We start from the raw sequence: 27407 nt of genomic DNA, 5'->3' as shown, positions 1-27407 counted from the left end.
CTTTGATTGAGCATGCACGCAGTGGCGGGCCACTCTGTCAAAGCTACTGTATATCTTGGTTTCAAGGTTCAATCACTCATCTGCAGTTCAACTTTACTCGTGTTGCTTATCACACGCGTTTCATACAATGTTCTCAGATCCTGCGCTCGCCATACAATGTTGCAACCTTGGCTTCAACACAGACCAGTCTTATATCGGTCTCCACAACTCACCGGCTGTGTTGATTTCACAAACACTGCTTTGTTAGAGCCAAGGACAGTACCACGGCAGCTGGTGATTCTCCCCACCTTGATTATCAACACAGAAGGGCCCCAGGTACCTCCGACACACAATGCAGGATTCTTTTTCTTCAGAGAGTTGGAAACGCCCACTCCACCCTCACCGACCCTCCACAAAGACGTAGACTGGTGTAATAATATCCATTCGGCTATGCCTGATGAGCTTCACACACTCCAAAACAAAGTCCTCGCCCATCAACAGGCAATTAGCCATCAAATATTCAACCTACACAGCAGCACCGCAGGTGACTCCCCCTTCCCTCTTTCGCCTTCAAGGCAATGAATGAACAAGAAGTCCTCGCCCTCCTTAAATCTATTAAACCTTCCTATTGCAAAGGAGACGCCTGCCCGGCTCAACTCATTAAAGATTGTGCCCGTCCCTTGCCCCTTTCCACACAACCTTTATCAATGCTACCTTCACAACAGGCCATGTCCCAACTGGCCTCAAGGAAGCATGGGTACGCCCTCTCCTTAAGTAACCTGCGCTTGACCCGACTGTCCCAGGGAATTACAGACCTATTACCACGGTACCCTTTCTATTAAAAATCCTCAACAAGGCAGCCTATCTGCAAGCACAAACATTTCTCCAAGCTAACAACCTTCTTGGCCTCCGGCAGTCAGGCATCCGTCCTCGACACAGGACTGAAACAGCACTGATACATCTCAAAAACCAAAAGGACGATTTCAGAGATGCAGGCAAACCTGCCCTCCTCCTGCTCCTTGATCTGTCTGCGGCTTTTGATTTGGTGGACCATTATACTCTTTGCCACCATCGCCCTTCAGCTGCCAATTTTTTCCCCTGATGCCATAGCTTGGATCACCTCGTTTCACAGGAAAGGGTTATGAAAGTCTTCTCTGACTCAGCCTGTGCCCACCCGAGCAACATTAACTGCAGAGTCCCTCAGGGCTCATGCATCTCACCTACACTCTACAACTTGTTCACAAGGCCACTGTTCAACATTCTGGACTCGTTGGGCATCACATACACTAACTATGCTGATAACACGCAGGTCCTCATCCTCCTCACTGGTGACTATGAGTCCAATATAGAAATTCTCAACTCCATTTACTCCACCATCCAAACTTGGATGGCAGAAAACTGGTTGTGCCTTAACGGTGAAAAAACTTCTGCTAATTGGCTCACCTGCAATCTTAAAAAAACTGGACAAACCATACAGCGCCTTCACGATTGACAACATACCAATCCTGGTATCTCAAGCATCAAGACCTTGGATGTCTACTTGGACTCCAACTTCTCAGTCAACAGGCAGGTCAGTGCCATCGCCAGTGGTGTCGCTAGGGGGAGGGCAGTGCCCCCCTCTGAAATCCTGTTCCCCACCTTGTTCCCCCCACCTAAGGCGAGTAGTGACTGTGTTCTATGGTCAAGATGTTATTTGTGACACTCCCTGAGGCAAATGTCTGCAGATCACACAGCAATACTCCTTTTGTCTCAAAGCGAGCAGTGATCGAGCAACTAGCAGCCCCTCCCATCAGAATGTAGTCCACGAAAGTGCTATGATGGTCCATTAGTCACTGAGTTGTTTCGTGCCTGCATTCTGATGGGAGGGGAGGTACAATGGAGTGTGTGTAGTTGGTGTGCACAAAAGCATCTCTGCAGGAGTTCTTGTGACGTCACACATTACCTTTCATTGGTGCCCCTCTTCCCCCCACTTTTGTCTGTGCTCCTCCTAGATTTGATTCCTGGCGACGCCACTGGCCATCGCATCCGCAGCAGCCTACCACTCTTAACTGCTCAACGCAGCTAGACCTTTTGTCTCAGAACAGAATTGCCTCACCATAGCCAGAGCAATAATTGGGTCTCGGTTGGATTATTGCAACACCATCTTAGCAGGGACTTCTGCTAAAATCATCAGTAAAGTGCAAACTGTCTAAAATAATGCTCTCAAGGCCGTCACAGGCATCTCCAAAAGGGACTATATTTCAGAGACCAGGAAGCAGGTTCACTGGCTCCCCATTAAAGAGCGAATCGTCTTTAAAACGCTCACCCTTACGCACAAATGCATCCATAACATGGTCCCTCTCTACCTGTCACAAAGAATCCCTAAACCTACCAGTCAGACCCACAAGAACAGCCTACACCAACCGAATCTCTACTTCTAAGACCCGGACGATTCGCACAGGAGGTGCCAGTTTCCCTGTTAAGGCCGCTACCCACTGGAACACGCTACCAACCCACATTAGAGGTATTGAGTCGCATATATCCTTCCGGAAAGCGATAAAAACTATGCTGTTTGTATAATTGCTTCTACTCAGGCTGCACGGCTCCACTCTCTGTGATGTAACCTTCATTGTTACTGTATACCATACCCGTAACCACATATTTATGTATCCTACTAAACTTGCATTGCTAAGCTACACGCTCACTGTAACCATGGAGTAATCTTACTGGAACTTAAGACACTTTTCTTCAACAGCGCCTCGATGCCCATGGGCTGTTAGTGCTCTTTACAAATCTAAATAAATATCTTCCCTTGTGATCCCCTTCGGTTTCGCCATCTTTCTCCTCGTGTTAAACTGCCATCCTGGAACTGATGTTTCCTCATGCGCTTTGCCTTGCTCAGAGTGTGCTCTCGTGCTCCGTCTTTTAGCCGTATGGGAAAGTGTAATGGAAGTCAGGTGTGCGTGATGGTCAGTAATTTGCCTGACCCTGCCTGATCACTGTTATGGGACATTAGCGGGCTGTCAGTGAGAAAGTGTTCATGTTGTCAAAGGGGGGAGGTTGAGTTCCTCAGTAGGCAACCTAGTAGGATGGGGTAAAGGTGTTATAGCGAAGGGGATACTGTGTCTCACCATCCAGCGGCCCACTCGCCGAAGACCCCTCACCCAGGTGATCCTCCCACACTGTTCCACCCCCAGGAACTGGATCCAAAAGGAATGGCTGTGTCCTGGCCATCTGGTTGACAGATCCCCAGGTACTAATGAGTGAGACACCACCTTTTTTCTCACATGCTGTACCCGTGTGCTGTTTTCTTGCTGATTCCCCATCACCATGCAGTTAAAGATATCCACTATTAAGATTGTAAAACCCTCAACACTGGGCTTTCTGTTGCCATCAGTATGGCCTTAGTGCAGTGCCTCTTGGCCACTCACCTTTCATTTTCATGAAATAAATACAAATTCAAAAGACCCAGTATAAGTGCACTTTCTTAAGATATGTGATTTTTAACATAACTGCCTTTGAAAGTGCATCAAGTTATGTTATTGCAAAATGTTTAGCGCCTAGTGGGGCCTACCTTTATTCCTCAGTCCCAATGTCTATCTTGATACAGAAAAAGAGGTGGCCAGGAATGGCTGCACATCATACTTTAACAGAGGACATAGGTTTCAAGTCTTTAGCATGGCCCTTGTTGAAAGCCTGTTGCTTCTGAACATTTTTATTTTCTTTTATTAGCAGTTTTAGAAAAAAAGCATCTGGCACCGAGTTCCAACAAACCCCTGTAACCTCCCAGCCCCTGGTACACCCCATCATTGTACAAAACACATTGTGTTCAATGTGTCGGTAGTTGTATATACATTGCTTAGTGGAGCAGATGAGTTGACATTCTTAAATGGTAAACATTGACCACAATTTGCACCTTATCTAATATACACATGAATCACATTGCACTCCAACCCTACCTGTCATGGTTCGGTTTCGGGTGTGGGTGAAGCCACTTCCTCGCCGTCGAGTTGTTGAATTATAAAGTCTGTATATACATCCCACATACCTGCATCGTTGCACACACCTTCCCAGTATTGTTTTATGATCGGGCAGCTCCAGGCCACATGGAGGAAGTCTGCCTACTCCGTGTTACATCTCCTCGGGGCATCCAGAAAGTATTCCTTCAGTTTGACTGGCGTGTAATAAAACTGATGTATGTATTTAAAGTGAATCAATTTAAATAGTGTGTTGATAGCCCCCCTTTCTGGTCCCCTCGCAACAATATTTCCATACTTCGGGAATTGCCCGCCCATTTTTCCCATGGTGAGGGTCCAACTACTGCTTTGGATTGTATGCACATGGAGTATAATCCCGACGTCACCCTGCAGCCTTTAGTGCCCCGGATCAGTCTATCCAGTATATGGGAGACCTGTGGTTGATCGGGGAACGTGGTGAACGCTTGACGGAAACTCACCTTTAGCCTATAAGATAGACATATGTCCAGAGCCGACAACGCCCCTTTCTCTCTCAACCTTCCAGTGTTATAAACCTCCCCTCGGGGAAGAGTTTACCGAAGTGTGTCACCCCCAGTCTCTTCACCCTGGCCACGAATCTCGTCTCACCCATAATGGCGATGCCCGGTATATACATTACTGGGAGTCGGGGTGAATAAACAACCTCCCCTCTCTGTCTGTGCTCTATCTGGGTCCAGGCTTTGCAGGTTTCATCTACCAGGTTTCGTGTCTGTTGTGCTCTATCCGGTGTGGTTAGAATGATCGACCTGAGTAGGTTAGGTGCTGCTATCGCCCTTTCCACCTTCACGTGCCTTCTATCCCCTTGCTGTTACCAGTACCCAATAAATCCTGCCTGTGCTATGTTGTAATAGGTCTTAAATGCGGGTAGTGCTTTCCCTCCCTCGTGTATAGGCGCTGTTAGTTTATCCCAGGATACTCTAGCCGGTTTGCCCGCCCATAAGAACTGTAAGACTCCTGACTTCAGATTGCACAAGTATGCCCCCGGAACTCCGATCGGGGCATTTAGGAATACATAAAGGACCCTGGGGAGCAGCGTCATTTTAATGACGGATATCTGGCCATACAGCTTAAGGGGAACGTTTTTCCGTAGGACTCTTAAGTGGTTGCTATGATAAACCACATTTTTGTCTCTGGCTACGTTGATTCCCAGATAGCGAGTTTGAGTCATGTGCTATTGGAAGCCCCACCCATCTTGGTGGTGTTCGACTTTCGCTGTCAATGGGAAGAGTATGGATTTAGAGGCATTTACTTTTAATCCCGATATTTCTCTGAAGCCCTGGACACCCCTCATGATTGGGTCTAGGTTAGTCTTGGGGTCTTTGACAAACAGCACCATATCATCAGCGTATAGTGATATTACTACCTTCTGGGCGTGTAAACTAACCCCACGGTGCAGATGTAGGTCCCTCACTTTTTCGTCGAATGGTTCAATCGTCAGTGCAAAGAGCAGTGGTGACAGGTGGGCACCCCTGTTGTGTCCCCTTTCCCGTGCCATAATCGGTGTCAGTTGACCATTCAGCTGCACTCTGGCTACCGGTTGCGTGTACAGCAGTCTGACCATGGCAATATATTGTTCTCCCGTCCCCGTTCTCCTCATCACAGTGAATAAGAATGGCCATTCAACCAAATCGAATGCCTTAGTGGCGTCCAGTAAGGCCGCCATTGTTGGATCCTCAGGTGGTACCGCTGCGATCAGCCTGAAATTTCTCTGGAGTCTGTATGATGTGGAGTGTCCCGGGATAAAGGCCGCCTAGTCTGCCCTAACCATCACCGGCATCATTGGTGATAATCGAGGTGCAAGGATCTTTGCTAAGATTTTATTATCTATATTAATCAATGAGATTGGGTGGTAAGAGGAGCAGTTGTTGCTGGGTTTATCTGGTTTCAGTAACACTACCACCACCGCCTCTGTGTTTCTGGTAAGTTTCCCATCTCTAGACTGTGTTGAAACATATCCAGTAGGTGCGAGTCCAATCTATTTGCATAGTGTTTATAGAATTCCGCTGTGAGGCCGTTGGGTCCCGATGACTTCTCTTTCGGCAAACACTTGGTAGCGTTCACTATCGCTGTTAATAACTTGGTGCGACCTAGATGTTCTCTTTGGTCATCGGTGCACCAGTGTAGGGCTACCAGATCCAAGTACTCCTCGATATCTGCCTGGGAGTCATGAATGTGAGAGGAATATAGATGATTATAAAATGTTAAGTATTGCCACACTATCTCTGTGTCTTCAAACCTATCCCTTCCGTGCTAGTCTACTATGGCCTGGATCTTGATTTACAGATTGTCCATCTTGGTGGCCCTTGCCAGTATCTGGCCCGGTTTATGCTTTTCACATATTGCCGAATGTAAACCTGGTTCCCAACGTATTTAACCTCCCGGAGAGCCAGCGCCTGGAACTCTTGTAGTTGCTTCAAAATCTCGGCTTGTTCACGATTTGTTGGAGTCAGAGTGGCAGTCTGCAGCAGTCGAATGCTGCTTTCCTTGGCAGCCAGTTCTCTCCTAATCTGCCTGAGAATCCCCACTTCTTTGGATATACATTCACCCCCTAATCACGCACTTAAAGCTTTACCTCAATATCCCTGCGGATTCATTGAATCCGCATTTATATCGAAAAAGCCATCTATGGCCAATGTTAAACTCTATCGGAATACTACATCCGTGAGGCTTTCACTTTTAAACCACCATGGGAGCTTCTCTCTCACTCGATCCGACAGTCCCAGCGCAAGCATCACAGGAGCGTGGTCTGACAGGGTTTGGGCAAGAAACTCTGCATCTTTCACCTGCCCCAGTAGCGAGTGTGACACTAAAAATAAATCCAGTCTCGCCGCCGAGTTATGGGGTGCTGAGTGACAAGTGTACTGCTGAGCTGTCTTGTTTCTCACTCCACACACATCTGCCACTTCCCATGAAAGAGTCAAGCCCCGTAACCGATTAGTCCCCTTATTCCCTGACTCCTGGCCTCCCACGTCCAATCAAGTTCTGGTTGCATTACTGCTTTGAAGTCGCCCGCCCAAATTATCGCCCCAGGTGGTAACTCCCCCAGTTGCCGATCTATCCATTCCAATGTATCTACCGCGTCTTGATTTGGACCATAGTAGTTAATTAATGTGTATAATTCTCCTTGGATGGTGCCTTGCGCAATGAGGCCCCTGCCTTCCCGTCCCTTACCACCTTAGTCTGATGGAAGCCAACTGCGTTGTGTATCGGGGTGCCCACCCCCCTTGCGTATGAAGAGTATGACGAGAAGTATCTATGGCACCCCCAGGTCTTCGCAAGTTGGCACTCAGTGTCTAGTGTTAAGTGGGTCTCTTGCAGGAATGCATTTCCGACCTGATGTCGCTGCATGTACAACAAGATTTTCCGGCTTTTATTGGAACATTTTAGCTCCCTGACGTTCCAGGTGTAAATGTTAAGCGTAGCCATCTTACACTGGAGAAAATGGCCTGGTCACTCCTATCTGCCCTCCCCATCCTGGGGTTCGCCCTTCGCATGGTCAAAAAGCTGCTCGGAGTTTCTACCATCTGCTTGAGCAATTTCGGGCTTCTTGTGTAGCATGCTTATTGTATTGGGTGTACTGTGATTTTTCCCCTCCCCCACCGACGACCCCAATTCGTCAGTGATATGTAGGCCTTGTCCCCGTCCAGTTAAACCGTCCTGGACTCAGAACCTGGATCCCCTCCCCCTTCCCTCAATTATTCAACATTCCCAGTTCCCCAACCATTTGTACCCCACAGCCGACCCCCCCCAACTCGTCAGCTTAATTACCCCCCAATGATATATGATATGATATGGCATTTGTAACGCGCCTAAACACAAGTGTTTCAAGGCGCGAGACTTAACTCAAGCTTCCGCTTGAGGGAATGCTAGAGATCCCTCCCTGCTTGCACACCGTGTGCTGCATAGTTGGCTCCCTGCGCTTTGAGGTCTACTCCCAGATAGTGACCAATGACAGTTTATCTTAAGGATACACAATTCCGACCATTTTGTCACCCATTGTTTCCCCTTTGCCTGGGGTTCCTTGGTTGCAGTTCTAGGAATGCATTGGCCTCCTCCGGTGTCTGGAAGAAGATGGAACGGCCCCCATGCTCAAGAGGTCTGGGGAAGCCTACTCGGATTGCCTTTGTAAGTCACTGTGCCATTCTCTCGAGCTTTGCAGAGGGCTGTGTCCCTGTCCCGGTAATTTAGCATGCAGGCGATAATTGGCTGGGGTGGTGCTGCAGGGATCGGTTTCCTCCCGCTTGTTGCCCGGTGTTCCCTCCCTAATATGTGCATCTGTGAAAATTCTTCCAGGCCCAGAGCTTCACGCAGCATGTCTTCCACCAGAGATTCCATGTTCCTCTGTTCCACCGACTCCGGGACCCCGACAATCCGGCGGTTATTCCTGTGTGATCTAGATTCCAGGTTGTCTTTTTTTGTTGGTCAAGTCCTTTAGCGTACTTTGTACCATCACCATATCTCTGGTCAGTGATGTCGTCCCATCTTCCACGCCTGACACTCTCCCTTCCAACTTGTCCAGCCGTTTACCATGTTTGTCTAGGCGGACCTGCATGTGATCTACCTTGCAGGTGAGAGTGTCTAATTTCCATCCAGGGACTGTTTGCTGGCCTGCAGTTGAAGATACATCACTTTTATGTCCTTGAAGGCGCCAGCAGGATCTTGAAGAATCACCTGGGACAGGGATACAGACCCGTTCCTCCATTGGCTTGGGTTGTGAAGGGGTATCGAATTGGAGTTTGCATTGTTGCTTTTGGCCTTTGCCAGATTTGGACATCTCTGCGCTGAAGTTTGTATTGAGGCAATGTTCGTGGATGAGCCGAAGGCTCCCTTCGTTTTCCTCTAGCCAATCACGGTCTCAGTATCCCAATTCGATCTCCATCAGCCGGGTATAGTTTATTATTTGACCACCTTTGATGTGTCCCTGGTGGTCTGCGGTCGCAGCCAGGGTCTATTCGCAGGACAGGAGCGCACACCGGGTCCTCGTAGAGCCCCTTTGCCCGGCTTAAAACCCCTGTTTAGATGAACCCCTGGAGTCCATGCCCCCCACTCAGATCGGCAGAGTGGAATTGACCCGTTCTTCCACTTCAACGTTCTCATCCCGGGCCGCAACCAGAGACCCCGTTATCCAGTTCTTGGCACCAACCTGTTGTCAACCTCCTGTTTCGCTTTGTCTTTCCACACCCCTATCATTGTAATCCAGGGCTGCTCCCAGGTGCTCCGAATGTTGACTCCACTGTCCCCACCGGGGTGACTTTCACGTCGTGTGAATTGTGTAGGGTCTCAGTGGGCTGTTCCCGTTCAGCTCCACTCAGTGAACCCACGCGTAGGTGAAACCTGATTATTGTACCTGTGCAGGATTCTGCCCGGCCCTTATTCTATAGGTGCTTCCTGTCCAGTCTGATTTATGCACTGCCTCCAGAGGTGTGGCCGTACAGTGCCCACGAGTGCCCACCAGCGACTGTTCCCTAGGGGCGTTCTCCAACAACCCTCCTGCTCTGCACAGGAAGGTGATGTCCAGGATTTTATTGCGTGTTCTTCAGTGTCCTGTCTTGGGGGTGAGGTCGGGCCAGTTTCTACTAGAACAGAGCAGGCGCACCGATTGCCAGAGCGTTGGTTGCCCGCATTCCTCCCCTCTTGCGCAAGATTATCCATGGGCTAGACTCAGTGGTCTGCAGCGATTACCGCTCCTCTGTCGGGGCGGCAGGAATACCCGGCTTGTAGTTAGTTTGTGGTGTGCGCCTGTTTCGGCCCCAGCTCTTAGGACGTACCGTGCTAGTTGTTGCTGCGTATCTTTTTGTTGTATCTTCCTTTGCTTTGTCACCAGGACAGCCCTCGCCGTCCTCCAGTTCAGTGGGTCTGGTCACCTGTGCGGGACTGGGTCCTTAAATCATGCAGCACGTTTGAACAAAGCTGTGGGTAGATCTAGCACGGCGCTCCACCAGTGATCATGGCTGCCCGAGGGAGTGTGCGTGCCCAAACTTTTACCTTGATTCGGCTAATGTGTCTCTCAGCATGGGACTTCCAAGCTGCCTGTTCATCCGATGGCGCCTTCAGCTCCGTGTTCGTTTCTAGGGAAGTGACTCCTTCCCCGATGCTGTGGTAATTTCAGGGCTGCTCCTCAGCCTGCTGCATCATCTTAGTGAGTGGGGTGGTGGCTCGCTCCGTCCACCACTCGACTTCCCGACATTTGCGGCGTGTCGCGCTGGTCGATTGGTGCCATGCTCCTCGCCACGAGTTCTGGATCTGTCGCTACGGGGGTGTCTGTTCGATGCCGGCCTGTTCTAGATCCATGGCCTGTCTAGGTGCTCCTCACTTTGATAGGGTGCTGATTGTTATTCAGTCCAAGCCAGCGCCTCATAATTCAGCGCCTCAGGCGCTACGGCACAGTGATGTGTTCATTCAGTTGAATTCGAATCACTGCGTGATGTTGCTTCGTGACCCCAAGCATTGCTGGAGTGCCGAGGTTTTCGCTCGGGTGTCCAGCGGGTCATAGGATCATATTCCGCTGCTCTGATTCCTGGGCGCAGCCACTCTGGGTATACAAGCCCAGATCCATTCGCAGGAGGTCACTTTCCCTGCTTGCCGGTTCCGCTGAGGTCTTCGCTGCTGTGGCAGCATTTCCTTTGCTTGCTGGGTGACGCAGATTTCTGCGCGTGCGGCGTGCTCCTCCTCCCCCACTTGCAGGCCTTCGACAATCTCGGCTCATGCAGGAACCTCAGGGAGCAGTTTCACCGCTCCGATTCACACCAGTGTTTCACTGACCTTGACGGGCGGGGTTTTCATCTGTCTCCTGCTACCTTCTAATGGCCCCACACTTTCGTGAGTACCTCCGGATTTGTTACGGTATGCTAGAGCTCACCGGCCGTGCCATCTTGGCTGAGCTCTCTAGCACCCTCCCACCCCCCCATTCTGAACATTTTGCTTGCATCCTGATAAGCTGTTAATAAAAACTGTTATCAGCTATGTCCATGGTATGCTGTGTGGTTATTTTAACGTGCCACATTATGCTGAAAACAAAAATATCCTTAGACTTTCCCAACCAAAATGAACTGTAGGTAGCAAAAACCTTCCACGTTCTAATTTATGGCACATGTTTACATTGTCAAGGGTAAGCCAGGATGACAAAAAAGTGAATGTGCTTGCATCTTGCCTAGGCCAAGTTCCCATCTTCTCTAGTCAGGTATGCGTAAATAGCCTGAACTTATCAGTGATACAATTGAAGGAAAATGTTCTTGCCACTAAATATGTTAATTTTTGGCCCTCGCTGCAGCAGATTTCTCTTCTTTTGTTTGTATATATTGGCAGTTCTTCTGTTTCGGCGCTTCTGTTTTTGTCTCTTCTCTTGCTGGTTTTACATTTGCATGGAAGTCAGCAGATATGAATTATTGGTGTTTAAGTTGCGGTTCAATTTGTGACATCTTTTTCCTCTTCTTCTTTTCCAGGAATAATTGATTTGGCCCAAGTACCGCATTTGCCTGTACTGGTTCCCCAAGGCCCCGGCGGATCCCCTGCATCTATGGATCGCATGTCTGCCTACATGCCTGGAGCGCCCCAGAGTTTCAGCAACAGACACAGCAGCTCTCCCCTCTCTCCAGGTAAGCATGCAAAGCTAGCAAGGGTTATATCAAACAATTTGTTTTCTTCGTTATTCTAAGTTGTGCTGTTTCAAAGATACCTTTATACTATCATAGGGCAACTAGGATGGCGCAGGATGGTATTTTCAGAATGTGTGGTGCACGACTGCTTCTCTGTAGGAATGGTGCGAGCAAATTAGTAACTCAGAATAAAAACTACAACTTTAAACCTAGTTGAGATATAGTTGTTGAAAACCTCACTACACACGGAGCAAAGACTACATTGCCCAACAAAGCAATGGGCATTGTTCAGTTGATGAGCCTGGTGGTCCTTCTCTTCTCTCAGTTTCAAGGTTTTTTGCAAAGCAAGACTTTATTAATTTCTATAGAAAGACTCCTAAGGTAAATTGCCACATCTGGCCATTTTTTCAGTTCAGAGTCCTACTACTACGTCTTAATTCCATTCCTTTCCTTGCATGCCCACTAAGGCATAGTGTTCAGGAGATGGCGTATGTGCCAGCCGATTTGTTAGTCTGATGCTGATGCAGCTTTGCTACAGAAGAATCCAACACCCAGTCCATGCTTGTGTGATGGTAATGCACCCTGTCGGCTCTCAAGAACACAAGCAAGGTAATAGGACGATAATGTGGCCTACAAACGTTAACTTTGACTGAAAGACTTCAGCCTCGCAGGTTGCCACAATCTTGTTGAACTAAGTCATGATAAGTGTACCTTTTGAGACTCGTTAGCCATACGGGTGCCATCAATTAATGCCAGATGTAGCCATTGGAAAGTATTCCCTAGACTTACACTGCACAGTGCTCCACTTCTGGGAGAAATAACACTAACCATGACATGTGAAAGGGCCATCATGCATGTCGCATGTACAATACCACGTGCAAAACATTTACTGCAAGTACTTCCACTTTGATGAACAAATAACCAGAAGCCAAGAACAAAAGGTCTTCTCCATGCTTGTGTACCAAAGACATTTATTAAAAAGGTAACTTCACATAAAACATAGTGGCTGCAGCAAAAGCCACTACCTAGATCCTGTAACTGGAAAGCCCGGCACTCCGCCTTTGCATATTAATCTTTTATAGTCAATTAACCTGCCTCCCTAGGGTTAATGTGTTGAGAATGGCTGTGCGACCAACCCTGGGGCTCCCCCTTCCCATCTTTAAGGGGACGTCCCTGCTCAAATTCAGTGTCCATAGTTACACATGGGTTCCATCTATTGTTCCTTTTGTACCTGTGGGCCAAAATGCTATCTACCCTCTGCATCTGCCTGTGCCTGTCTGTCTTGCCCGCTCTCTCTCCCTTGCTCACTTTGTAGCTCGCTAGCGCTCTAGCTCTCTTTCTCGCTCCTTCATTCTTTCTCGTTCTCTTCACTTTTTCTCTCACCACTCTTGCTGAATTTCCTCTCCCACTCCTTTCGCCTACTTTTTTCAATGACATATATGGTGAGGGCAGCTTAGCCATTGTACTAAACATGTTCATTGTAATAGATCTGCCAATGGGTGCCAATGGGGTGATTGGCTACCTATGACTAGGACCGGGCAAAGGATGTCTGGTCCCTAGTACCTCTGTACCATGACTGAATTAGGATCTCACCCCCTTCTCATGTAGAGTTATTTCCATGTCTCTGGAACCGTCACCTTCCTGCTTTGGCATTCCACTAAGCTGTTTCATGGAACCAATACTTCAAGAATGTCTACCATCCTGGAGCTCATGAGAATCCTAGTTCTCACTATACACTTCCCAGGAAACCCTGTTGCATTCATGGTACTTCCTTGAGGGAAGCCAACCAAGGGCTGCTCCCAGACCACTCTTTAAGGTCTTTCTTCTGAGCCCCAGCAGAAGGAGGTCCTCCTACGCTCACATCTCAATGGGTAGAAACATTGTCCATGATCAGTCTACCCCCTTTCTTCTGCCTTATAACTGTTTAGCACCTGCTCGGAGTGGTTTAGCAAATGAGAATGCTTGGAATGCTGGCATTCACCAATGGTGCTCTCCGACATTCTGAGACTTCTGAGTGACTCTTCGAACTTCCTCACATGTTTCTCTTCCCTGCTGCCCCCTCTGCTTTCTTTCTCTACTTCCAGTTTGCTGCCGCTTTGCTGCCTGATCCTGCACTCCACATCCGCCCTGGAAATGGAAAGGGGCTTCACATTAGCACCTTAGTTCTCTTTCACCGGTTCTAGGAGCTTTACAGCCATCCCCGGTGGGCTATACGATGGTTATAGTTGGACATTTAAATGTTGGCAGTTCCATTACCGACTATTCAGTGGCTGAGGGTAATAATGACTGGTATAAGTTGTTTCTCCCAGCAGTCTGTTTCTCCTTTATTTCCTTGTTTTACTGAGAAGATGCTTTCCCCATTGGGCATACTCTTCTAGTAGCAATAATGCCCCCTTCCGGTCATTACAAGGTTGTAATGTTCCTTTGCCCTCGTAATTACTAACAATATGGTCTCTAAGATGGCCCTTTGTGGTATGAATTCTCACTGGGGATTGACACGCTCCGAGATGTTCACTAGGCTCCTGGTTTGTGCTTATTTATGTTTATCTAGTTCTGATGTCCATCAAAATAAATAATACTTAAAAAATAATCTGAAAACTTGACTTTTCTAACTTAAGGGTACTCCTGATGTTGAGTTTCAGAAACCCCTATTTTTCATTCCGGTGAATTCTCCAGCTTTTCTCATTTGAGTTTTCAGGCTGGTGAGTGCCGTTTGATGCATGGTGGTAAACAAGTTCTAAACTAGGGTGTGACTGCAATATGCTGTACTCAATTTACATTTTCCAAATTGGAAGAAAGTGAACGGCCCAGATTCACCTGAACATGGTACTCCTGAGTGTATTGCTAGTGTTTTCTCTTACGTCGCTTCCCTTTTCCTCCATACTGCATGGGAGTCCCTTCCTTGGGACGGGAGACAGAACCTTTTTCACCAGAAAAACCATCTTCCACTTTAAATTTAGAGGCGCGCGCAGGAGTGCGGCCCTGGGAGCATGCGCTACCTTGACTCCGCCCACCGGTGCCACTCCCTAGTCCCCTTTTCCGCGTCGACGGGAACGGACCGATTCCACCAGCGTTCCTGGGTTTGGCCCCGCCATGTAATTCCACATGCTCTTCCGTGGATCCTTCTTTTATCTTTTTGTCTTTATCTGTCAACCAGGAACTTGGTCCTCTGGCGTCAAGTTCTTCCCTGGCGCATGTCGACTTCAGCGGGTCTCAGCGGATGGCCATCCTGCCTCCCACAGCACAGGCCGTCCCTCACCAGCCTCCGCAGCAGCCTGCGGTCAGGTCTCCACACCGCAGACCACAGCGCCCAGCACCCCTCCACCCACTCCGGACCTTCCGGACACTTTGGTAGACACAGACGAGGAGGGGGACCTTGACACACAGTCGTTAGCAAAAGCCTTCCACGACAGGCTTACTGGTTTGGCAGAATTATTGGGCCTTCCTCCACCCGAGGTAGAGCAGCCCGAGGAAGGGGTCTTGGAAGAAGTCCTCACCCTAAAACCCCCTACCAAAACAGGGATCCTGATGCAGAAGGATGTCGTGGCACTAGCCAAGAAGGGGTGGCTCAAGCATCACTCGGCCCAACCCGTCAATCGGCGGGCGCCTCGATGCCAAGTATAGACAGATGGAGGGGGATACACTCTTGTTGTCGGCCCACCCTCAACCGCACTCTTTGGTGATCGCTGCGGCGTCGCTCTACTGTCATCCGTGGCCACCTCGTCCTCGGCGCTGCTAGGCAAGGAGGAGAAGATTTTGTAGGCTTATGGGAAGAAGCTGTACTCCAACATCTCCCTGCACCTGCGCCAGGCCAATGTGGATGCCATGCTAGCAGCCGCTAACCAGAAGCTTTGGCAGGAAATAGCGGACTTCCTCCCAGAACTTCCTTGCAGAGCCAGACATGCTTCAAGGCGGGTCTAGGAGAAGCCAGGCTGGCAGCGCAGGACATCATGGAGTCCACGGTGGCCCACATCGGTACCTCTCGCCGGGCCATCTGCATTGCCACGGACATGAGGACGGCCTGGCTTCGGGCTACTAAGTTTAACCCCGACGACCAGGATCACATATTGGACCTTCCGTTCGAGGGTAGTGACCTCTTTCACTCTACCACTGACGAGGAATTAGATAAAAAGAACAGCTCACAGACTGCATAATCTTTATCCATCCTGATGAAGGCCACGGCGTACAACCAGTCGCATCAATGCTCCAACAAGTGGCGGGCATTCGGTGGGTTCTGGGGATTCCAGGAACGGAGGTTGAGACAACATGACCACTCGTCAGCACCAGCGCAAGCAACAAAAAGGGAGCGGGGGGAGCAAGGGCATCTTCCAGTCCCCTCCTCAGCGGAAGCCTCAGAAGGAGGGGGTCCACGTGTCTCCAGTGGGTGGCAGGCTTGCCCCTCATGTGCATTTCTGGTGCCAGAACTTTGCGGACCCCTGGATCCTATCTGTAGTATCCAACGGGTAGCGCCTACCGATACCTCCCTCTCCTCCCTGCTCCCCTCCACTCCCACAGATTGCAATGGCAACTCTGTTGGTGGAGATCCGGTCGCTCGTCTAGAGTCAGGCAGTGAAAGAAGTACCAGCCTCCCAGAGAAGTTTAGTCTTCTATTCCAGGATTTTCGCAATACAGAAGAACAACCAGGCTGGCCTGAGAGTTGTGTTGGACCTATCCACCCTCAGCCTCTCCCTCCCGCTTTAGACATTCAAGATGGTTACGCCAGCACTCATTGCAGAGACACTGGACAGGGGAGACTGCATGTGCTCCCTGGAGCTGAAGGACGCCTACATACACGTGCCAATTTGGCAGCCACATCGCTCCTTCCTATGCTTCAGGATCATGGGCTGTCATTTCCAGTACAAGGTGCCACCCTTTGGCCTCAACTCAGCACCCCGGGTATTCACCAGACTAATGAATGCGGTGGCAGCCCTACTCGTGGCCCAGCTCCACCATGTTTACCCGTACCTGGACGACTGGCTAGTCGGGGAGAGATCCCCGGAGGGAGTTACCCACACTTCCTCCGCGCTTATGAGCACGCTCCACGACCTGGGGTTTACCATCAACCTCAAGAAGTCTCAGCTGCAGCCCACACAGATCCTCAACTTCCTGGGCCTTATTTGGGACGCAAGCTCCGAGAAGGTATTTCCCTCAGAGGACAAGATTACGGCCATCAAGAGGGCTACAAAGTAACAGATCCACTAGCAAAACCCATTCTGACAATCATCAAAAAAGAAATGGAAAATGAAGAAAATGGGATGCTACTTGAATGGATGACCCGAAGCCAACAGTTGTTGGAAAAAATTGGAAGAACAGAAGAAGACCTCTTACTAAATCCTACACTGATTTAACACAAAACTACTAGAAATGGATCGGATTGAGACCAGTGACTAAGCAGACCAATGCAAATTGCTTGCGGATCTTCCATGGAACCCAAAACAACTTAATGAGGTGGCTCTATATTTACTTAAATCTCCCGACCAATGAACATGGCAAGCTTTTTTTGCGGATTAGACTGAACTTAGTCAACACTAACGAAATCCTAGCAGTCAGAGGGAAGGTTTCATCAAATAAATGTAGATTTTGTCCTTCTCCTACTCACGCAGAGACGAGAAGGCATTTACTCCTGGAATGTGTGGGTTTGGCGAAGAAAAGACATACTTGGCTGGGCCACTTCTTCAAGGATCTCCACGTTTACAGTGAGCACGACTGGTGGGCTTGCCTAATGAGCGGGGAGCAAACCCGCTGAGTCATTGCCGTGGTGGGCTTCTTTGGACAGTTGGGACTGGGTTGGGCAGTGAAAGTATTATGAACATACCCTCGCTCCCCGGTACCCGTGAAACTACGATGGCTGTTTTTCTCGCCTCCTACAAATCCTCCTTAACAGAATTGTGACTTCTACTCATTTGTAAAAATTGTACAATAAAAAAAAAAAAATCCTTATCAGGGCAGCGACCTCGGCGTGGCAGTATGAACACTTACTGGGTATCATCGCAGCGATCCTTCTGGCCGCGCCCAAACACGATACTCTGCATGAGGAGATTGCAGCTGCACTTGGCAGCCTCATGGAATCCGGACATGGGCTCCCAAGCAGAGCTGGTCAGCATACCGCATTCTCTCCACTCGCACCTCACGTGGTGGTCCAAGGACTGCAACCGGCGGACAGGCAACCCTTCCGGCAGCCGCCCCTGGAGGTCACCATCACTACGGACTCCTCCCTAAAGGGCTGGGGAGCCACTCTGGACAGCCACAGCATCAAGGGTCTGGACCCGGCAGGAGCAGGATTCCCATATCAACTGGCTGGAGCTCAGGGCCATCTGGCTAGCCCTCAGAGCTTTCCTTCCGCTCATTGGGTGCAGGACCGTCCTGATCCAGACCGACAACTCCACCAGCATGTACTATGTCAACAAGCAGGGGGGGTACCAGGTCCAACCTAGCGGTCAGCATGTGGGAATGGGCCCTGGAAAACAACTACCTCACGGCAGTCCACCTCCCGGCAGAGTCCAACTTGAAAATGGACAGGCTCAGCAGACTGGGAGCTGACAATTACGAGTGGCAATTGAACGACCAGGTGCTGCAAGTGGTCTTCAACACATGGGGCCACCCTGAGGTGGATCTATTTGCCTCCTGGAAGAACAGGAAGTGCCATCAGTTCGTGTCTTGGTAGGGATGGGGCTCGGCTCCCTGGACGACGCTTTGCAGATTCAATGGGAAGGCATCACAATTTATTCATTTCCTCCCACACCCCTGATCCCCAGGGTACTGCGCAAGATAAAGGAAGCCTGTCACCTCAGCATAATCTTGATAGCTCCTTGGTGGCCGGCGAAACGGAGGTTCTCCTGAGTTGCTCAGCCTAACGGACAGGCCACCCATTCACCTTCCGATGGGTCCAGTTCACCTTCTGTCCCAGCAGGGGGCCAGGGTTCTCCACCCCAATCCCCTAGAAGGTAGCCCTCTCAGCGTGGTTCCTGAGCAGATCACCCTCAAGTACTTGACCCTTTCGCATGCTAACCTGGAGATCATCATGGGTGCTAGTAGCAAGGCCTTCAGGAGCCAATATAAGTTTGAATGGAGCGGGTTCTGTCACTGGACAGACTCTACGGAGATCAACCCCCTGACCTGCATGTGGACGATGGGCTCTCCTTCTCGGCGCATCTCGCGCACCTCACGCTCTCAGGCGTACAAGTGGACAGATGTCGCACCTATCTGACAGCCATAGGGGCCTAAGGAAATTCGGAGGAGGTGGTCTTCTCCTCTTCCAACCAGATAGTCAAGAAACAACTGGCAGGCTTGTCCAGGCTTTTCCTGCTCATCAAGAGGCCTCACCCCGTGTGGGACCTCAATGTGGTGTTGGGCACCTGGCCACGCAAACCATTTGAGCCAATGGCGTCTGTGGACATCAGGCTGCTCACCATTAAGACAGCTCTGCTAGTAGGACTCGCCTCTGCTTGCAGAGTCAGCGAGATCCAGGCTCTGGTGGCATCAGAACCTTATACCACTTTCCACAGGGATAAGGTGGTCCTGCGGACTCCCCCCGGCGTTCCTACCTAAAGTACCCTCCGTCTTCCATCTAAATGAAGAAATAGTTTTACCTACATTCTGGATAGGACCAAAGACCTCCGCAAGTTGGATGCACTGTTTGTCATCTTTGGTGGCTCCAGACCCAGTTATCAGGCATCTAAGACTTCTATTGCACAGTGGATGGTTGCGGCCATCAAGGAGGCCTATGAGGGGCAGCACAAGCTGCTGCCAGCCAACATGCACGCTCATGCAGTCAGAGCCAAGGCCATAGCCATCTCATTCCAGCTGCAGGTTCTGTGGCAAGTCATAAGCAGGGCGGCCACCTGGGCCACCACTTCAGCTTTCTGTAAGCATTACGCGCCGGCTCTAAGTCGGACGCAGCCTTCGGACAGGCGGTTCTAAGGAACTTGTTTGCTTAAGGAAGGTCTCCTCTCCTATCTGGGGCTACATTCAGTTGTAATCGCCCATGCAGTATGGAGGAAAGGGGACAGGACGTAAGAGTAATTACAAGTTACTCACTGTAGTGACTAGTGTACTCTTAGTCCCCTTTCCTCCATAGGTCCCACCATCCACCCCCCTAATAATACTGGTATCATTAGGCAATGTTAAATATTGTCGACTCGTCCATGGGGACTGAGGAGTGGCGCTGGTGGGCGGAGTTAGGGTAGCGCATGCTCCTAGGTCCCCACCTCTAAATTTAAAGGTGAAGAAGGTTTTTCAGATGAAAAAGGTTCTGTCTCTCGTCCCTAGGAAGGGACGCCCATGCAGTATGGAGGAAAGAGGACTTGGGACTAAGAGTATGTTAGTCACTACGGTGAGTAACTTGTAACTTTTCCACCGCACTGCATAGTTTCTGAAGCACACAAATGAGTAACTGGCCTATGTTTTTACACTGTGCCCCTGGCTAGTGTTGGAGTTTTGTATTTTGCCCCTGCCTGGTGTGTCCAGACCTTATTCTGTGGATGAAAAGTAGTAGGGATGAGGTAAGCAGATGAAAAGTGCGTGCAAAAGAAAATTGGATGGTTTAATGTAACGGGGAAAACAAATGATTGTGGTTGCCCATTGCATATGGATCTTTTAAGGTGTACCCTAAGTGTGGGTTGTAGAGGCATATTCTAAGCATATTTGGAAATATGCAAACTATGTGGAGCAGCATCGAAGATCCACATGTAGCTAAAAATGTGTACTATTTTGATGTACAATGGGCCTGAGAAGGGCCCAAGCCGCCCAGTTAAATTGTGTTGACATTTTGACCATGGATTATCTTTAGATTTTTCCAAGGGTTAATCTTTTCAGTAGTAATTAGCACAATCCTAACTAGGAGGCCCAGATCGGACGAGTCAAGAATAGAGGCTGTTAAACTTGAATGTAGCTGGTGAACAAAAATGATAGATATGTGATATGTCATCGTGCCTACACCCAAGTGTTACAAAAGAGCATTGTTAAGGTTTAGCTGACCACATTTCGTTGACTTTTCCAAGCACTTCACTCCCAGATGTGAGTATCTCGTATATTTCGCGGTCAGAATGTCCTTGTACCTGCCTCAAGAGCACATAATGGAAAATTGAGTGGTCAAACTGTTAGTCAAATTTGTAAAAATCTGGCACCTTGAAGTCAATAAAGGTTATTATTGAGAGTTTGTTCACAGTAAACGGGTGTTGCTTACTTGGGAGTACCGTAGTTCATACCCATGTACAGTGAGAAAACGTAGCCTGAGCTACTTTTTGCAGGTTGAGGTGATTAGACTATGTGAAAAGGTGGCGGTGGATGTGTGACAGTTGGGTAGGTAGGGAGGGGAAGGGCCAGGTGTCTGTCTTTCTGTATCCATTAACAGTCTTTTGTTTCATATTTTGTTAATGTGCTTTGACAGCTAAAAAGTAAGGCTGAGACATGCATTGTTGCTTGTCCATCGCGTTATGCCATTGTAACACCACCTCACAGTACTGATGGGGAGGGAATATTTCAGGGTGTGATTAAAAATGTGAACACCTGTGCACCCAAGGATTCGCACTAAGGCCCCCCCCTCAGCTGGCTACTTAGCTAAGTGAAGAGATTGGGGGGTAAACAGAAGTGAATGTGCTCCAAAACAGTCTCGCAAGAGAAATGGTGATCAGTGCAGATTGTGAACATGTAAACGCTTTTAACAAAGAACTTGAAAATTGGAAAGGGTTGTGTGCCAAATAGGTGAAATTGCAATGTATACAACTCCCTAAAAAATAATAAAAATGTACAATCTTTGTTTTCCCCTCTTTGTTGTTTGTGCCAAATCATCGCCACAGTAGTAGACTCAAAGCACTTAGTCTTTTCTTTTTGTGCAGAATGTTTGACGCTAAGCACAGTGTTCGGTGGAGCTTGTAGGCCTTCGTCAGTGCCAGGGTGCCATTGTGAACATGGTTATGTTGAAACCATGCCCCATAAAACAGGGCAAAGCCCTTCTGCTTACTTCCATAGGCCCCTGAATGGCTAATAGCGTCCACAAACAGTTTGTTTTGATAGAGTGGAAGGCTGGAAGAAAATATGGGCACTTTTTAATGAGTTTGGTTCTTGGTTCTTGGATCATGGTTCCTCTGGGGCAACGCAGTGGACTTTCCTTCCTTTAAGTTCCTGAGGCCTGTTAGAAAACTTTATGGGGATGGTTATAGTGGTGTGCGAGACAGCACTCCTTTTAGGGTGAGGCAGGATCTTCTTGGAGTTAACCTGCATAATCCGAGCCTGTATAGTTTTCTCAAGCTGGGCTGCAGTGAACTTATCCTATCAACTGCCAACATTGACCTTGTTAGCATTGTTCAGTGTCCTTTATCCTGCAACTCAGTGGCCTTGTGTTTTCTATCACTCCATCAACCACTCTTGGCTTTTAATGCAATAGCACTTTGCCTGGTTTGAATTGTTGGCCCATCATTATAATGTAATAGCAAACCTGCAAGCCACAGAATGCAAACTGCTGTTTGCTAAAAAGGCAGTTTTGGCTGAAGGTGTTACAGGTGACATTGGGCAGCATGGCAGCTACATCTTTCTAGTTGAATGGAGAGTTGTTTCAAGCCATGGTGGATGAGGGGCACCATTTTGGTTTTTGCAGTTGCCACAAACGCATGCTAAGAAGAAAATAGGTTGTGTGCCTTTTCATGGCATTATTATTATTATTATATTATAATTGGCATTGGCATGCCTAAACTTTCAGCTGGGACACCGGACAGTCTGACATTCTCCCTGCATTGATTGTTTTATTTGACTTATTATTGCATTGACATTGTGATTTGATTTGGTTACAGCAATATTGCTCAGACCTTACTCTTGGATGGATAGAAAGTATCTTTCTTGTTGCACTGCAAGAACTGCTGAAGACTGACCTTGATCCCTTTTGCACCCCAGCAGGTCCTACACATGTTCCCAAGCCATCTGGTGCATCAGTTTATGAGCGTGAGAGAGAACGAGATCGAGAAAGGGATCGTGAAAGAGATCGTGAGAGGGATAAGAACTCTCTCCCACCGTCTAATGTTGAGCATGCTCCAATATGGAGGCCAGGTAAGCGTGGTGTGGCATTGCTGGTGGCCTGAAGGTGCACACAGCAGCCTGTTTTTTTGTTTTGTTACTCTAACAAGAGTCCCTGTTTCAAATGCACCTTCGCTTAAAGAAGTATCACGTTAATTTCATGATATGAAGTTTCTGGTTTGAAAATATAGCCTGTCAATAGTTTATCAAACAGTATAATATCATTGAGGTGTGTGTGGAATTACTATGTCAAAGGTACCCACAACCTGGAGGTCTTAATCGCATAGAATTTTAAAACCAAGAGGTAGGTTTATATGTGTGGAGTTTAAATTTCGTAATTGCAAAGAATGTTTTAACAAAGCTGCTTAAAATCTCTGAGTTCTAATGTGCACGTGGCATGCTATATAGAAACATCATAAGCCAAGTAAGTGTTTCAAGTACATTAATACGTGGGAAAACAAAGCATTGCCGACTGTAATCTCAGATAGGGTCTTTGTCAGGTGGAACAAGCAAGAATTTGATATATTAAACACTTGCAAATAAGGGCAATTTTGGGTAAGAATCTCGTACTACAGGATTTTGCCTTCAGGGCCGTTTGGCCTGAATTTGCCGATGGAAGTCCCTGGTACTGTGGATCCTACAAAGAAAGCTAAATCCAAGCCTGTGAAGCCTGTTTGGCCCACTTAGGTCCGTAAGCAGGAGTTCTTTCTTCCTCTGGATTATATCTATGAGGAGTGTCAGATTTGGAGTTTGACCCTGTTGAGCCTGATGTGGCTCCTGTCTTTTCCGGGGACAGTCAGTTGGAAGAGTTGTGTCAATCATTACATGATGCCGTGGCTTAGACACATCTCCTGAGGTGGAGTTTGGCAGGCCTGAGCCTTGGGCTCATGCTGAATCCTCTTATAGGAGACTGATGGCTAGGGTTACAAAGTATCTTGGTTGGTCTAGTCCCCCGGATGCATTTGTTCAGGATGCCTTGACTGATATTTTTGATCGAGGTCCGTCCACTGACCCAGTGTTGCCTTTTCATTTGAAAAAAAAAGGGTGGCGGCTGCTCGGCAGACCCCGGAGTCTCTTCCGGCGGTTAACAAGTATTAACTAAAAAATACTGCCCTTTCAGTAGCGACCCCAGCTATCTATCCACTCACCCCACTCGTGAGAGTTTGGTGGTTCAGGTGGCTACATCCACCTCGAAGCAGGTGGCGTACCCTACCATCCCTCCTGATAGGGACGACAAGCGATTCGATGGTTGGGCATGCAAGGTGTTTTCTGCTGGGAGTATGGCGCTGATGTCAGCCAACTCCTCTTGTGCCTTGGCAAGATTTTCACACACACTGTGGAATTGCGTCTCTCTAGCAGCTGAGCATATTCCCGAGGGGGAAGAAATGGATGGGTTCCTTGCTCTCGTTCAGGATGGAAAGGATGTCATGTGTTAATCCCTTTAGTCTGGGTTGGACACGCCCAACAGTGTTAGCCGGTCCATGGCTGTGAGCACCGTTAGACGCAGGTTTGCGTGGTTACGGAAGTCGGGTTTTTCTCCGGATGTGCAGGCCCGTCTTCTGAACATGCCCTTTGATGGCTCTCATTTGTTTGACAGTAAGACTGATGAGAGCCTTGAGAGGTTGCAGACCTCCAAAGCTGCTGCTAACTCTTTGACTGCAGCAGTGCGTCAACCTCTGCCTTTTCGTCCTAGGGGACAACAGTGGAGGGGAGGTTCATCAAAGGGGTCAACGAAAAGGTACCCATGGTGGTTGGGGAAATAGAGCAGCAGCCTCTTTGCCTTCAGGCGCTGCAACAGCCGCTCCAAAACAGCTATGAGGCCATGTTCCATTGTTCGCCCGTTGGGGGCTGACTGTCGCAGAATCTCAAAGAAGGGTGAGCTATTACTTCGGATGCGTGGGTTCTGGAGACAATAGCCCATGGCTACTGCCTTCCCTTCCTAAAGCGTCCTCACGACAATCCACCGGGGAGTCTCTCTTTGAAGCTTCTGGATCCGCTCCTTGTGTAAGAAATCTTGACCCTGCTGGAGAAAGGCGCTATAGAACTAGTGCCTGTAGCAGAGAGGAACAAGGGATGGTATTCCCAATATTTTTTGATTCCAAAGAAAGATGGGGGACTGAGACCCATCTTGGACTTGCTTTGGTTGAACAAGTTCCTCAGGAAGGACAAGTTCAAGATGGTCCCTCTGCGTCAGATCCTTCAGGCCCTTCGACTTCAAGATTGGTTGGTGTCTCTGGACTTCCAGGATGCTTACTTTCATGTGCCGATTCATACAAAGCACAGAAAGTACCTGAGGTTTGCGGCTGGCAGCTCGCACTTTGAGTTTTGGCTCCGGCCATTCGGATTTACCTCCGCCCCAAGGGTCTTCACCAAGCTAATGGTGGTGGCAGCGTATCTCAGGCGAGGGGGGATTCATTTGTAAATTCAATGAGAATCAGGCACCATATTCTTCAGTATGAAAAGCAAAATGCCAAAGCATTAAGTCATGTGAGTGTCCGGAATGTCTGGTACGATGACGGTATTTGGAGCTTTGGCAATATGCTTTTTATACTGAAGAACATTGCGCTCAATACTTATTTAACTGACGAATAACATGTCATCAACACTTGACCTGTATCAGTTATCCTATACAAACAGCTCTCTCAGGCTAAACAGCCAGGATTCTATTTGTGAGTTCTGGAATTCTGTCTTGTGCCTTTAAAAAGACCTACATGGTCGAAACACGTGTCAGCACCACTGTTGTTTCAATCCAAAAATCATCATTAAACTACTTTTGCATCTGACATTGCATTTCAATTCTGAACTCTTATTGATATATGTCAGCGCATGTATAGTGATCCAATTTGATATTCTCTTATTGTCGCACTAGGCAGGGCAGCCTAGGGATCCACTATCTGCAGCTGACACGAACATATAACATTTCTTGTAACTTCAGATACGACGCCCACATACCTGGTCACCCCAATTGTACCGCGAGGGACCTGCACCTCAGGGTAAACCTAAAAGCTCTTGTTCCCCATGCAATCAACTTCAAAACAGCACACTATAAAAGAAGTTCCTCTAAGTCACCCAGAGGTGTGTGACTTACGAGACTACTCAGTACTAAATAACTCTCTATCTCATTGTATTTACTCAATCAAAAAAATGCTCTCTCCCACCGTAGCTCACTGCTCTCAATGTCCCTCGCAGAATCTCTGGCCACCGCTTAAGACTACCTAACTAAACATCCTTTCGTAACTTTAAAGAAACTACAATTATAATGTCTAAGCAGGAGTTCTCTGCTACAGGACCTTCACGTACAGAATCTTTGATGAAAGGCAGTTTAGAATGCCTTCAACGTGCTTATCTGTCCCAATTACCAGTTCCTTCAGAATCCTTATCTGAGCCTCAATTTTGAGTTTCTTTTCTAGTGCCTGTATAATACATTAAGGATATGATCTTCCAAAAGCATGGTAGTATTCTTCCAGGTCTCCTTCCACCACATGTTCCCTATAATCCTAGCAGCGCAGTGAGGGGAGACCTGCCAATACCTTATAATAGCTCAAAAGAGACATAATGCCAGGGCTACTTTAGGGGAAGTCCCCCTGGTCACCAAAAAGATATTAAGGAACCAAAAAAGAGAGGTGAAAATGGCAAAATGTTGAGGGGCCCCAAAAGTGACCCTAGAATCCCCAAAATAGGAATTCAAGCTTAACATGTGGGAAATGAATAAGTATTACAGGTTGGAGTAAAAAGAATCGAAGACAATAGTTCACTACTGTGATTTACACACAGCACTAGGCAACGCAAAAGCAGCCATGTATGCTGGTATTATTTACCAAGGTATTAGTGAGAGCATTGATTCTGAGAACGGAGAGTGTGGCAGGTGTTGACTTTAGGTGCTTATATTGCTGAAGCAGCCCATCATCTACTTCCTGATATAACTTATGTCAACAGAAATTTCCATTGTCTCAAGATCAGATGCCCATTTTGGTTAGCCGATGGTGAAGATTATATTTGGATAGACCTTGTTTTTTTATTATGCTACTGTCTGTTAGGCAAAGTTTGTATGCAGTACCCTTTGGGAACACTACAACAACTCTGACTACATGTCTAGGAAACCCAACCTTTGGTATAAGCTTGAACTACACAGTTTTGGTAACGTGTTGATCAGCCAGGCTTATCTCAAGAGGGGTCACTCTGAGCTGTAGGGGAGTTACACAGAGATTCACAGTGACAAGTATTCAAATAAACTCTTACACACAAGGTTTCTTTAATAAACAATTATTCATTTATTTATCAGTCAGTTAGAGTAAGCCTTATTCAGAAGGGAGCAATAGGAAAAGTAACACACAAACACACTTGAATACTATTCACTCTTAGTTTCTAAATAAGTAAAGACCCTTTTGGGATGGCCCACAGACACAACCTACACCCTCAGGTGACTTCAATAGCTAGGGGAATTTAATATCTTACTGTTTGCATTAGAATACTGTTATAAATTGGTAAAAGGTCAGGATTATTAGAACAAACAAGAGACCACAAATATTCTTAAGCAGGCATTAACTTTTGGATCCCCTAAGCAGAGTCATTCAGTATAATAGGCTAAGCCAAAGTCAATGGGCAAAAGTCTTATATAGGCTGAAACACTTCTGGTAGGTAAGTAGAAAAGTTTTTGTACAATGTTTTAGAAGTCTTTGAAGAAAAGAAGAATATATTGTAGGGCCACAAGCTGTTAGACTTGTGAGTGGTAGAAGATGCAAGCAACTCTACAGCAAGAGGTAAGTTCTCTGAGACTTTTTACAGTACTTCTGGATTGAAGAAAAAGTGCAGCAGGTGACTTCTGTTCCTG

General features: G+C 48.0%; 1 protein-coding gene across 6 annotated transcripts in view; it reads left to right on the top strand.

Annotated features, from left to right (window-relative positions):
• NCOR2 (nuclear receptor corepressor 2) overlaps positions 1-27407 on the top strand; it is a 2813293-nt gene that overhangs the window by 2571152 nt on the left and 214734 nt on the right. For 5 of the 6 annotated variants that reach the window (XM_069619703.1, XM_069619704.1, XM_069619705.1 and 2 more), the window contains 2 exons: positions 11417-11569; positions 22457-22609. In XM_069619703.1, coding sequence (XP_069475804.1) covers positions 11417-11569; positions 22457-22609 — 306 coding nt within the window. The remainder of the gene's footprint in view (positions 1-11416; positions 11570-22456; positions 22610-27407) is intronic. The other variant, XM_069619702.1, reaches the window with a different exon arrangement.

The sequence above is a fragment of the Ambystoma mexicanum genome, chromosome 10, assembly GCF_040938575.1.
Source record: "Ambystoma mexicanum isolate Mex_15411 chromosome 10, UKY_AmexF1_1, whole genome shotgun sequence".
In the NCBI taxonomy this organism is placed as follows: Eukaryota; Metazoa; Chordata; class Amphibia; order Caudata; family Ambystomatidae; genus Ambystoma; species Ambystoma mexicanum.
This window is presented reverse-complemented; position numbering and strand designations above follow the sequence as displayed.